The 14,580-nt window shown below is 31.1% G+C and overlaps 1 protein-coding gene across 1 annotated transcript in view; it reads left to right on the top strand.

Annotated features, from left to right (window-relative positions):
* Positions 1-4,562, top strand: part of LOC142334496 (uncharacterized) — a 67,441-nt gene extending 62,879 nt beyond the window's left edge. The window contains exons 12-14 of the mRNA XM_075382617.1: positions 1,237-1,380; positions 4,086-4,163; positions 4,377-4,562. Of these exons, the coding sequence (XP_075238732.1) occupies positions 1,237-1,380; positions 4,086-4,163; positions 4,377-4,418 (264 nt within the window). The 3' untranslated portion in view covers positions 4,419-4,562. The remainder of the gene's footprint in view (positions 1-1,236; positions 1,381-4,085; positions 4,164-4,376) is intronic.
* The last annotated feature ends 10,018 nt before the right edge of the window (positions 4,563-14,580 follow it).

The following is a 14,580-nucleotide window of genomic DNA, read 5'->3' as shown; positions in this document are numbered from 1 at the left end:
TACACTTGCTGATGAAGCCATTTGGGTTTTTGAATGGTTAGAAGGCAAAACACAGGTATTCAGTTAAAGTTTACTAAAATTCGTCTTTAAAGCCTTAAAAACCGTTAAGCTCTCTGAAAACAAACTATGTCTACATTTAGGCTCAACTTTAAGTAAATCAGAGCTGTCGTTAATGTTGTCGTGCATAAGAACTTGTCATTAATTAACATATAAAATAAAAGCAAAATAATTTGAAAAAAAGCGGCAACAAAATAAAAACTAAAAAATTACTGATTGTAATAATCCATAACAATATCAAACCTGTATCTGATTTTGCCGCGCGTTCAACAAACTTCTAAAGTGTTCCAAATAACTGCGAATTTGACGAATTGCTGAGTGGAATACTTCCAATATTACAAAAAACAATGAGGCATTTTGTATAACTATCGAATTAAATTTGTGAAAAAAAACGGCAAAATTGTAATTCCAAAATAATTTTATTGGGCGCCAAGTTTCAACTAGCTCTCTTTTGGAGTTTCAAGAGATTATGTCAGCGGTTTTTAGGTCTCCACTTTCGGCAAACTTAAAAAAAGTGAACCGAAAAAGCGTATTTTTTGCAACTTTTGAAGAAAAAATCTGAATTTTAAAAATTTTATCAAAATTTTCAGCCAAAGAAACTCCAATCAAACAATTCAGCTACTGTTATCGCTGCGGTAACAATAGCATTCTACCGTTAAAAATTTTAACATATTTTAATTTATGTTAGCATAATTGTGCCAAATTTTATCAAAAATTACTGAATGTGAATAAAACTGTCGAATATTCACAAAAGCTTAAACCTCGATATATGAAAGGCAAATATCAAGAACAGAATTTTAATTTCTTCTGACATTGAGCACTCAAAAATATAGTCGACTGTTCTATTTACCTTCAAACAATGATTTCATGTTATTGTTGTGTTTATGTAAGAACGAAGTTATCTTCGCTATGTACATAAAGATGGGAGAATTTATAATGGCAATTCTGTCGAAATTTTGTCTGGATGCTCTTAATCATACGTTGTTTTTTTGTTCAAGCTACTACGCAAGGCAGACCATCAGAAAATGCATATTAGTTTATTATCAAAAGCCAACAAAAAACAATTTTGTTCCTGCGGGAACGAACAAGAAACACAATTTCTATTGGTCATTACAACTTATTGTGAGAATGCAAATTACCAGCCCTACTTACTCGTCTTGAAAATGCTGTCGTTGGCAGGGTACTGCCGGAATCCCTGGCCAAAATGGTAAACAAGGAGAAGCTGGCAACAGGGGTCCACAGGGAGAGAGGGGACAAAGAGGTCATACAGGTCCACGGGGCACAGTAGGCGATAAAGGGGACACTGGCCGCAGAGGAATACAGGTAAAAAACATTGAAACCAATGCAACTGACCCGGAGCTGTTCTTCACCCGGTTCATGCACAACATGACAAATTGCATGAGTTCTGCTTCGACTTCACTCTGTCTTTTATGATCCCACTTAACTGTTCCTCATTTTCAAAAAGAATAACGATCTCAAAAGCTGTGTGCTAGCCCATTTCTATGTTCAAAAGTTTTCTGACCTCTTTTCAAGGTCATCTCAGTCTATTGTATGCATCATTTTATGGCTTTCGTCGCCAGTAATAATAATGCTAGTTTTGTTTCTGCGTAAAGGTTTCTGTTTTCTTAGGTTTTAGACCAATTTTGATTGAAAAAATAATAATTGGCGTGATAGCCGAGAGGTAAGGTGTGTGGTTCACACACCAAGGATTGAGAGTTCAATCCCCTGCCTCCGTGAAGCTGTCTGTGTGAGGATGAGCTCTTACTTAACCATAGCTTCAGGTTGACCATAGCCTGACCAATGTTGGCTGCAATGATGGTACCACGTGAAAGTTTCAGACGCAAAAAAAGTGGCTATAGTCACCAAAAAAGAGCAATGCTGCTCATGAAAAGATCAGTCTGAAATGTGGGGAATAATAAGAAAAAGGGCAGCTGAAAACAGGCTACTGTAGGCCTAATGCTGTTCCGCTGCGATTACGCAGAAACCACAATTATTATTATTAAAAAAATAAAGAAATGTGTGCAAATTTTCCTGAAGCGTCCTATATTATATTATTCTGGGGTCACTTAGCTCTCTTTGTCTCTTAACTTGAATCAAAATTGAAAATTGCAATTAAAGTTCAATGAAATAAATTGTGTTTTTTTTTAAATTAATTTGAATTGTCTCAATATTTACTCCACCTTCGTTTTTAGTAAAGGAGCACTGATCTCAGCCAGATTGAGATTCGTCTTGCAAAATTAAGCAGGATAAACTGGTAGGAACCGAGTCAATAAATAGGAGTTATGAATCGTTCGATCATTTCATCAAAATGACAGTTTGATTTATTATTAGGTAAAATTTTCTTCGACAGTAAGATTGATTTTGGAGCTCAGATCTCATTTGGAGATTATTGTCTTCTATTATTCTGTTATTAGGAAAATTAAAAGTTGAATGTCGGGTAAAGGTAATCTAAACCTAAAAATTAGGATTAAAAATTCATTCAACGCCTTGTTCATTTGTTTTTTTTAATGATCTCCACTCAAGCTCTTACTCGAGACAATCAGCATTTTTTAAATATTTAGACTGTTTTTGAAAGTAGATTTGTTCAATGTTGTCTTTACTTAGTTTTCTGGGCTCTGAAATTCAGCACCTACCGCAGTTATGTTCGAAAAAATTGTCTAGAGGCATTCTCATCGTAATTTTTCTAGAAATCGTTAACTTTATCTCTTTTTTATGAGAAAAATTTAATCTAATTCCACTTTGATGGAAGTTATTGTTTACAGTAGATGAATGTTTTAATGATATGTAAACTTTTTGTTGCTTTAAGTTCCAATAGAGTAGTTTTTAACTTTTTTATCTATTATTTTTTCAGTTCGTATATTTTTGCAGTGTTTCTATTTTACAGCAGAAATTGTGTCTCTGAGAGCATAGTAAATTTCTTTCAATCCGAAACTAATTGAGGTCTATAATTTCAGGTGCCTTTCAGAGTAAGCATTGCCGATTGCAAATTTTTTTGTACCAAAACCATTATTTTGTTTTTGTTGCAGGTTCATTGTGTTTTCTGGCATATAGGCAACGAAAAAAATGGAACAAAATGTCTCAAACATCATATGCAATGCAGCAAATTTTGAATTTTTTTTAAATAAAGGTATAAGATAAGCTCTTTAAACTTCTGAGCACTCCTAAAAAGACAAATACTGAGGTTGCGTCTGTTGGTTTTTTTTGTCAGCTTTTCCGACACCTGTTTTTTTTCATAATGAAAAGGCTGGTAGTTTTTTCACGTTTTTTGAAACTTGACACTCATTCTACTTTCTTGTTCCAACGAGCAACCTTCTCTTGATAACAATACAATAACAGCCCTTGACAAAACTGTTGAAACTTTCAAGCTCTGTCCGAAAACAGTTCATCAATGACAGGATTAACTCATACATTGAAAACAATCTAAGCAAAATGATTTTTTTTGTCTCTACCCACACAGTGAAGTGATAAGATGCTTTGTACATTGTGAAATACACAATTGAGAGCCTTCGTGTTTGTAAGCGTGTTTTAGGGGCATACAATTTTTTTGAAGATCAAAAACGGGCAGACCTGGTAAACTAATTTATATTTTACCGTTTATAACGGGTTTATAACCGTTTAAAATAAAAAGCTCATCCCACTTCATAATAGCCATATGGTTTTACAGATTACCTATGAACGGTCAGTCAATAAATATTGATAGCTGAAAGCGAGCTAGCGAAATTTTTCAATTTTTTTTATCTGCCCAAAAAAAAGAGTTATCTAACAAGATCAGTATAAAAATACAACACTGAGTAGAATTAACTTCTTTGAAAATGTGGGAAAAACGGTAGCTTTTGACGTTTTCAGCCTTTAATCCAGATGAAACTATTAAATGCCTTCCTTAAACTTAGCGTTTAAAAATGTTTCCGTTTTTATAACAAATAATTGGGTGATAAAACAAATCTTTGTGTTCGATTCGCATGAATTTAAAAAATGAAAGAAGTGTATAACAGCGCAGTAGCTAACAGCAGTACTGTGTCTCTTTTTAGGGTCCAGTTGGCCTTCCGGGACCGAGAGGCGAAAAGGGAAATCAGGGCGCACCTGGATTAGACGCACCCTGCCCATATGTAAGTATGACCAGTTTGAACAGCATTGATAGAAATCACACGTGCAACTACCAGGAAAAAAGTTTATTTATTTCGCCTGAAAAGCAAAAAAATGTTTGATAGCTCTATTTTAGCGTGGGAAGTTTAAATTCTCATTTTTGGGGAACCGTACTTACAATTTTTGAAAAATATGAGAAAAATTGAACAGCTTGATCACGAAACCTTTCTTTTTAGGGTCCAGACGGCCTACCCCTGGCGATCTGCTCCGGGAAGTAAAAATGATTTGGAACTGGTTTGTCTCTTTAGTATGAACAATATAGAACACTTCAATTTTTCTTTTACTTGGAGTAATTGCGTAGATTTGTAACGATGAAAGTTTTACAGTACTTGTAGCTGTTTTGAATTAATCAGTTGTTCATATTCTTTTTCAACTTTTAAAAAAGGCATTGTGTACTTTGGGGTAGGGTTTATACTTCACGGGTTGACTTCAATACATAGGCCGCGACAACCAAACTACAACCAAATTGAACTAGGGTTGTAGTCAAAAATGGCAATCATATACACACATATTTTTCAACGTAGCCAGAAAATGTCTTGGAGTTAGCCGTTATTACTAATTTCAAGGATCAAAAGTACGCTGATGACCTGTGGATGAAAACAGGGTTACAGTTTCTTATCAATAGTATTTAAGACCAGACTTTCGCAGCGCAAAAATGAACATTAAACGTTCAAATATAAAGTGAATTCACATAACAATAATTTCAATTGTATCCAGTCAATGTTTTTTTTGTGATTGGTATGAATGAGAGCAACTGGTACCTTTTACTAGCATCTTATGGATATAATATTAAATTGCCTCACAGAATCAACGAGTGGTGAAAGCAACCTGTTAGAAGGGTCTAAGCAGGCGCAGCTACTGTGAAAATGAACCAGTGCTCGATTGGAACCATTATCTCATTACTTGCAGGCCTAGTGTGATGATCATTACACCAACTGATATTGACTAAGCTATTGATCTTGGGCTTCTTTTATAACCCATTCTCATGTTCTTTTCTCTAGCCAAGTATATGTAGACCATTTCACAATTTACGTTTAACAATTCACAAAATTACATTAGGTTGTTCGTTTTCAAACTTTTAACACAACCCTAATTGGTCTCAAGTACTAGTGCCTTCTTCTATAATCCTTGATATTTCTCACAGCTATTATAAGGGATAAGGGATAACTAAATCTTATTTGGCATAACTTTTTGGCTAATCGGTTGCGTGTTTCATTTGTATAAAACGGACAATAATTACAACATTTAGTAATTAATTTCCAAAAAGTTGTTTCGACCCATGTATTGAGATATGAACAGTCAGTTCGCTAGATACAGTTTCCCGTTTAAATGTGATAAACCCGCAAAAGTGTGAAGAACAATAGATTTAATAACTTAGTTTCGCAGCGGAGCAGAATTAGATTTTTAGTCTGCAGTGCATTAACACCAGCCTGTTCTCAGCTGTCCCTTTTCTATTATTCCCACATCTCAAACTGATATTTCGATATTTCAAACTATTTCAAATTTGCACTGAACATGACTTCGTTTAGGCCAGGAACAAACAAACCGTGTTGAAGTTTCTTCGATTTCACCAAAGGTTTATGTATAATTTCATACTCTCCATGCTTGATTTCTAACGGGTTCCCTGTTATGAAGCAATCAGAATTAATGATTACTGTTTGAGATTGACGTTTGAAGATTTGACCCCTGCATGATGTCAAAGAATTCAAAAGTTAATCATTCATACAGTTCCAAATTGAGCTTGCTCACTTTGAGATTGGACTTGTCCATTTCCAGTTAGAATGTTCCCGTTGTTTTCCTGCACATTCATTTTTATACATCAAATTTTGAAATAATATTATTTATATACCTTTTCAATACTATAAAAATGATTAGTACTAAATGCGATAAATTTAAAGATAAAGCTTGGTGTTGGAGTTGTAATGATACCAAAGCAAACCTTTATCATATTTTGTATGTAATGAAATTATAACATATAGAGAGAGAGACATAATCATATGGTTATACATTATAATGATCCCAATCAATAATTAATATGTAAAAAGTGTAAAGTAAATAAACATATATCTCACTATAGATTTAAACATTACACTTGTAAGATATGCTTATATCTCAATAGATATAGATTTGGTTATACTAAAGATAGATTTAGAGAACATATAAAGAAATTTAATATCGAAGTTTTATCCTATTAAAATGTTACTTGCGTTCCCTTTATTTATAATGTTGCTATTTATTATTATAATTGCTTATTGGAATTATGATAAGTATTCTGATTTAAGGAAGAGATTCAAAGGATATAGGAATGTTGCACCAGAACCATTTGAAATTAAAAAAACATAACTTTATTATTTTTTGTCCAACTATTTCTGGTAAAACAAATTTTATAAAAGATTTATGTGGTTTGTATGATACTGTTAATGTATTCTATATTGATGGCAGTGAGTGGAAGGGATATAAGGTATATGGCATTTAGATAATTTAGATAGTTTTGCTAATAGTCTTATAATATTTGATGATATGGGAGAAAACAATAGATTACCAGCTATAGAATCATTGTATTCTAAAGGTAGACATCAAAATATTAATATAATATGTGTAGGTCACACTGTCACTGATTTAAATACTAAAGCAAGAGATAACACACCAGCTATATATATATTACTTTAAATAGTTCACAACAATTCTTTGAAAGAGTACAACAGAAGTTTAAAATTGATTCTTATCTATATAGATTTAAACATTATAAGTATGGCATAATAAATTTTAATACTATTAGTGACTATTATATTGTATTAGATAAAGATAGAAATGTCGTATATGACTCTAGAATTGGCTATCTTGATATTGAGATGTATGTTGATTATACAGAGTTTAAGGAAAAGGAATATAATATACTTAGTAGTTATTTAACAGATAGAATGTTAGAACCAACACATATTAAACGAAATCAGTTGATGTTCTATTTTGAAGAATATTTAGACTTTAAGGGAATAAATAAATCATTTAATTTTTATAAAACATATACGAATATAAAAAGTATATTTAATGAGATACATAGTGGATATGTTGCTATATTTGGTGTAATAAGTGTATTAGGAATTGGATATAATTACTATCAAAAATGTGGTAAAAATAATGATAAAAATAATAATAATAATAATATTAATGGTATAGATATAATGGATATAGGTAAGGCAAAATTTAAATTAAGAAATGGTGAGATGACAATAGGTTATGGTTTGATTGATAAAGACAAAATTGATTTCAATGATCCATTTAATATAATATATATTTTAGCTATTAGTCTTGTATCTATTTATGCAACCCATAATGTTATTAATTCTTAAACTGAAAATGATGATAATATGTAGAGAATGTAATATTGAAATTGATACTAGTAGTGGATATCCAGAACATGAACTATTGAATCATTATAATAATTTACATAATAATTTAATTGAAAGATGTATGAAATATTTGCATAGAAAATATAGTGGTTATCACCTTTTGGATAATTGTAAAGTTAATAAAACAGGTCTTATAACATCAGTTCATAGTTATATTGATTATACCGATATTTATGATAGCGATAGTAATGATAATATTGATAACAATAAAGATAAAGATAAAGATGATTTAAAAAAGATTTTAAATGAACTAAAATATAATATTATCGAGATTTTGAAAGATTACATTAAAAACTATTTAAAATAGAAATTTTAAATGAGATAAAAAACAGAAATTATCAGCTGGTGGTTTATGTAAAGATTGTTGTTCTCAGAAAGTTTCATGTCCCATATGTAATATTGTTATAAATAGATCTTCTCATAATAAACATAAAAAGGGCACATAGTAATCAATCCCAAATTTCTATCAATATTTAAAAATGATTACAATTTACAAAGATTACATGAGATTACATAAGATTACATGGATTGTAATATAAATTATCATGATTAAAATAATCTATATAATCCATAATAATCCATGTAATCTTATGTAATCTCATGTAATCTCTGTACTTTGTAATCATTTTTACAAATTGATAGAAATTTGGGATTGATTACTTTGTGCCCTATTTTATGTTTATTACGAGAGGATCTATTTATAACAAAATTACATATGGGACATGAAACTTTTTGAGAACGACAATCTTTACATAAACCACCAGTTTTATAAAAACAATCTCTATTCTTTTCAATTTTACATAAACAACTAACTCTAGTTGTTCTATTATCAGTTTCCTTACTTTTCTTCTTAATATTAGTTTCTGTTTTTAAGTCATTTATAATTTCTGTTTTTATCTCATTTATAATTTCTATTTTTAATTAGTTTTTAATGTAATCTTTCAAAATCTCTATAATATTATAATTTAGTTCATTTAAAATCTTATTTAAATCATCTTTATCTCTATCTTTATTGTTATCAATGTTATCTTTACTATCACTATCATTAATATCGGTATAATCAATATAAATCTCTTTCAAAGAATTGTTGTGAACTATTTAAAGTAATGTATATAGCTGGGGTGTTATCTCTTGCTTTAGTATTTTAATCTGTTACAGTGTGACCTACACGTATTATATTATTATATTGTGATGTCTACCTTTAGAATTCAATGAGTCTATAGCTGGTAATCTATTGTTTTCTCCCATATCATCAAATATTATAAGACTATTACCAAAACTATCTAAATTATCTAATAATTTTAAATCATCAATGCCATATACATTATATCCCGTCCACTCACTGCCATCAATACAGAATACATTAACAGTATCATACAAACAATAAAAATCTTTTATAAAAGTTGTTTTACCAGAATTAGATGGACCATAAATAATAAAGTTATGTTTTTTAATTTCAAATGGTTCTGGTGCAACATTCCTATATCTTTTGAATCTCTTTCTTAAATCAGAATAATTATCATAATTCCAATAAGCATTTATAATAATAATTAGCAGCATTATAAATAACGGGAACGCAAGTAACATTTTAATAGGATTAAACTTCGATATTAAATTTCTTTATATTTTCTATAAATCTATCTTTAGTATGACCAAATCTATATCTATTGAGATATAAGCATATCCTACAAGTGTAATGTTTAAATCTATAGTGAGAGATATGTTTATTTACTTTACACTTTAACATATTAAATATTGATTGGGATTATTATAAAGTATAACCATATGATTATGTCTCTCTCTATATATGTTATAATTTCATTACATACAAAACATGATAAAGGTTTACTTTGGCACTCATTACAACTCCAACACCAAGCTTTATCTTTACATTTATCGCATTTAGTACTAATCATTTTTATAGTATTGAAAAGGTATATAGATAATATTATTTCAAAATTTGATGTATAAAATGAATGTCCAGGAAAACAACGGGAACATTCTAACTGGAAATGGACAAGTCCAATCTCAAAGTGAGCAAGCTCAATTTGGAAGAGGTCATGTCCAATCTGGAAGTGGACAAGTCCAATCTGGAAGTGAGAAAGCTCAATCTAGTTCTACAAGCATGGCATCCCGAATGTTAAAAAAATAAACCAAGGGAAGAAATCAAATCAGTAGACAAAGAAAGGCAAAAGGTAGAATTAGAAAAATGTTTAGAATCAATCAGAAGGTTTAATCAAATAAATGAAGAGATAAAAGAATCATAGGATAAACAGGTTTTAAAATTAGAACAACGAGAAGAAGATATGCGTGAGTCATGGCGAAATGTTGAAGCAAAATATTATCCAGATTTAGATCAATCTAAAAATAGAGAATGATCTAAAGACTTGGATCAATCTAAAGATTCAGATTTAGACTCAGATTCATCTGATGATTTTGTCTATGTCCAAAAGCCTAAAACAAATAAGTTTAAATGTGAAGCTTGCAATCAAGCGTTAACTCAAAAGAATTATTATAGGCATAATCAATCACTTTAACATAAAAATAATGAGCAATTATAAAATAGAGATAAAATTATTGAGAGTGCTAATGGGGATGGAATAAAAGATACTAATGAAGATATAGAACAAAAGTTAGATAAAAATTATCCAGAGCTAGAAGGAATAGAGTATTGTGATAGTTGTGACATGTATCTAGATAATAATACTGAATATAATAAACATATAGAAACATTAAACCATAGGAATAATGTAAGATTGGTTAATGGGGAAATAACAGAGAATGGGAGTAAGTTTGAATGTGTAACATGCAAGTCTCTTCTAAGTCAATATAGTGTGGATCAACATTTGAAAACAAAGATGCATCTGGAAAATGTATGGTAAAGATAAGGATATAACTGGAGATGATAATAATAATATATCTAGGGAAGATAATGGTGAAACATGGTCAGAGACCCATATTAAAACTGAAGGATATTGCAATATATGCAATACCAGATATAACAATAAAAATGAACACAATGAATCAGATGAACATAAAGAAAATTTTAAACAGAAAAAACTTGTTGATAAGAAGTGGCGAGATAAAGTTAATTAGATAAAGTTGGGATTAGATCATAATATCAAGTATAATCAAATAATGATAACAAGTAGTAATTATGAAGATATTAAATTCTTGAATGTATTAGAGGAAATGTATAATATACATCCCCATATCAAGTTTAACACCTTTGATGTAGTTAAGTATACAAACCCTACAGATGATAAGTTAGAGGAAAACGAATTCACATTTAGACTAATAACTAGACAATATAATGGTCCCCATGACTTGGATATGTTGAATAGTTTACTAGAAACTAGAATGCAAGAACAAGAGATGAATCAATCTGGTTGGAGCATGCAAAGATTTGTTAAAAGAACAATGTATATACATAGGTTTTATCCTACTGGTGGTTGTACTACTGAGTTACCATTCACGTCTAGATATATACTTAATATACATAATACTGATAATAAATGTTTATTGTGGAGTTTAATTGCTTATCTACATCCTGCATAACGTGATCCAAATAGAGTTAGTAAATAGAATAAACCAGAGTATTTTAATGAGATAAAATTGCCAAAGCTTCCACCTCCCTATGGTTATAAAGAGTTACAGAAAATACAAGAACTAAATAAAGATAAAATATTATTTAATGTGTTTAATCTAATCAAAAATAAAACCATCAATCTTGTATTAATCAATCATAATGATCCTAAAGGATGTTGTATATTATACTGGGATAATCATTACTTCCTATGTAAAGATGTATCATTCTTATTAAGAAAATCATCTAAACATAAATGTTATCCATGTCTAAAATGTTGTGTATCATTTTTAACTGAACATGCATTAAATATACATTTGGATTTATGTAGTACACAGAAATATGTGGGAAGAAGAATATTCCATAAAGATTAATATCTAAAGTTTGATAAGTTCCATTATAAAAACAGAGTACCATTTGCTATGTATTATGAATTTGAATGTGTAATAAAAAACAAAAAACACATCCCTATTGCTTGTGGTTTATATATAAAAAGTGACTTTCCTGATATATTAGAAGATAAGTATGAAAGTTATTCCGGTGAAGATATAGTTGATTGGTTTATAAGTAGAGTAAATTGTTATAATAAAATATTTAAAGATATATTTGAAATTAATATTCCACTTATAGAAAATACTATTAGTCCACTTACTACTGAGTGTTTCTATTGTAGAGAAAACTTGGGTAATGAAGTTGTTAGAAATCATGATCATCTAAATGGTAAATTGAAAGGTTATGCTCACAATAAATGTAATCTCCAAGCTAAGAATACATTTGCACCAATATATGCATTCAATTCTACTAATTATGATAATCACTTATTTATAACTAAACTAGCAAAGAAAATTAGACTAAAAGTATTAACTAAAACTGATGAGAATTATATTACTATTGATATGGGTTATGCTAAAGCATTAAATATGTTTAGGTTCTTCGATCCACTTAGCTTAGATGCTATATGTAAAACATTGAATGATAAAGAGTGTGTAACATTAAATAAATTTGGGTTAGAGAGACGTAAAGGTATATTCTCATATGAATGGTTTGATAGTATAGATAAACTACATGAAACAACATTACCACCTAAGGAAGCATTCTTTTCTAAGTTGAAACAAAGTGGTATTACAGATAAAGAATATAATCAAGCAATAGATTGTTGGAATAATACTGGATGTGAGACAATAAAGGATTATATGATGTTATATCTCAAAACCAATGCGTTATTATCGGTAGATATATTTGAAAGGTTAGGAGATAAGTGTTTAGAATATTATGAATTGTTATACATATTCTACTCCTGGATTAACTTGGTTATGTGGATTGAAATATACTAATGTTAGACTTAAATATTATAAAGAAAATACAGTTAATATTTATGATACAATACAACATGGTATTAGAGGTGGGTTAGCGTCAGTATTAGGTAATTGTCATGTAAAATGTGAAAATAAAGAAATATGTCCTGAGTATACTGGGAAAGAGAATTATCTAAAATACTTAGACTGCAACTCATTATACGCTTCTGCTATGGTTCAAGCTTTACCTACTGGTGAGATCAAAGTATGTGACGGCAATGAATATGCACAACCTAGCTCCACAAAAGGTTATATCTGCACCATTGATGTAAAGTATAATGATGAGTTGAAACAAAAGACAAAGAAATATCCATTCTTTCCAGAAAAGACAAAGGCTAACATTGATCAGTTTACAGACTATCAAAACGGTCTCATCTGCGAAGCAGTTTCACTGACTAGTTATACTGAAAAACACTGATCTCTGTGTTTCCACCGATCTCAGTGTTTTTGACTGTGCTCTTTTTGTTCAAGTTATCAACGAGGTGGTTACACAGATCCACGAAGTGACTACACCAATTTTTGCAATTTGGTTTTACGTGCATGTTACAGGGTCTCATCTGCGAAGCAGTTTTACTGACTAGTTATACTGAAAAACACTGATCACTGTGTTTCCAACGATCTCAGTGTTTCTGACTGTATAACCATCACAGTGTGTCCCATATACAGTCTCACAGCAGGGATCATAATTTTTAAGAACTGTGAATTAGGTTTTTTTTAACTCACTTAGTTTCATAGTAAATAATCAAAGTCGGGGGACGTTCACTGGAGTCAGTGAGGAAGGAACCCCAAACCTTCCGTTTGCTAAAGCAACTTAACTAGACTCGATGATTTAACCACTACGCCAAGTGAGACAAGAAATGGTAGATATTAAATATAAAAGAAGTGAATATAGATTAGTGGATATATAAAGGGAATTAGAGTAATGTGTATATTGGTACCGTATCACGGCTCTATGTTGCGGAGGTACCAATATACACATTACTGACTTACCTATATCTCTAAGACTAACCGACTCTATAAAAAACTGAGAGTAAACTTCTGTTATTACGGTGGTTAAGAAGTATAGCACCGGAGTCAATGGTATACACATGGTGTAACTAACTAAAAGACTGACTATAGTTATTTCAGTTCTCTCTATATAAAAGAGAATAGTGTCTTCTCAGTCTCTGATTGGTTGGAGGTGTACATTCAGTATTTCCACTGCTACATCCATCCGGGTTTGAGAGTTTCAAACCCCAATTTGTAAAGTGTAGCAAAAATACGTAGAATGTATTATCCTCATTGAAGGCTAGGGTGAAGTGTGTGATAAGTTGTGTCCTCTCTGAATTGGATTGTGATTTGTGTTGTCGTCTGGAATCCCTGTCAGTGAAGTAGCGACTAGTGTTGTCAGTGAAGGGGTTCTACTCGATTGTAGAACCAGTAAGGGTACCAGTTACAGGGTGTGCTGGCCAGTGACGCCTGTCCTGTTAAGAGTATGCCTAACTGCTTTCACTGTCTTGTAGTGAGGATTTGTTCCCAGTTGGAGGATTGCTTGTAGTCCGTAGTTTCTGTCTGGTTTGCACGACGAGATTTCTTATTATCTACACCTGGTACAAGGTTTGAAACAGTCGGATTTACCAGCTGGCCTTCTGCTGGAAATCCATCATTTAGCTACTGTGTGAGCTACTTTCCCTATTAAAACTACTAGTTAAATTTAAAACCTTCTTTCGTAAGTCCCGACTGGGAGGAAGAAGAAAAGAACTGATTTTAATCTTCAGTCTTATGGAAAAAAGAGAAAAATTTAATCAATATATAATTGTTTGTAAGAAGAAAGTAAAGATAGGAAGAAAGTAAAAATAGAATGAAGAGAAAAGAAAAAAGTTTCAGGTGAGTTTTGAGAGCAGTGAGTCTCTTGAGCTTTTGTGGGACTGTGAGCCCAAGGTGTTGCTGTAAGACTGTGGCCTACGCCCGATATTCGAACTCGCAATCCGGAGCTCGATGGTCTGGATCACGGAAGAAAGCGAGGAATTCCGGATCACGTGTCAGACAA

This window comes from Convolutriloba macropyga, chromosome 1, assembly GCF_964194025.1.
Source record: "Convolutriloba macropyga chromosome 1, txConMacr16.3, whole genome shotgun sequence".
Classification (NCBI taxonomy): Eukaryota; Metazoa; Xenacoelomorpha; order Acoela; family Convolutidae; genus Convolutriloba; species Convolutriloba macropyga.
This window is presented reverse-complemented; position numbering and strand designations above follow the sequence as displayed.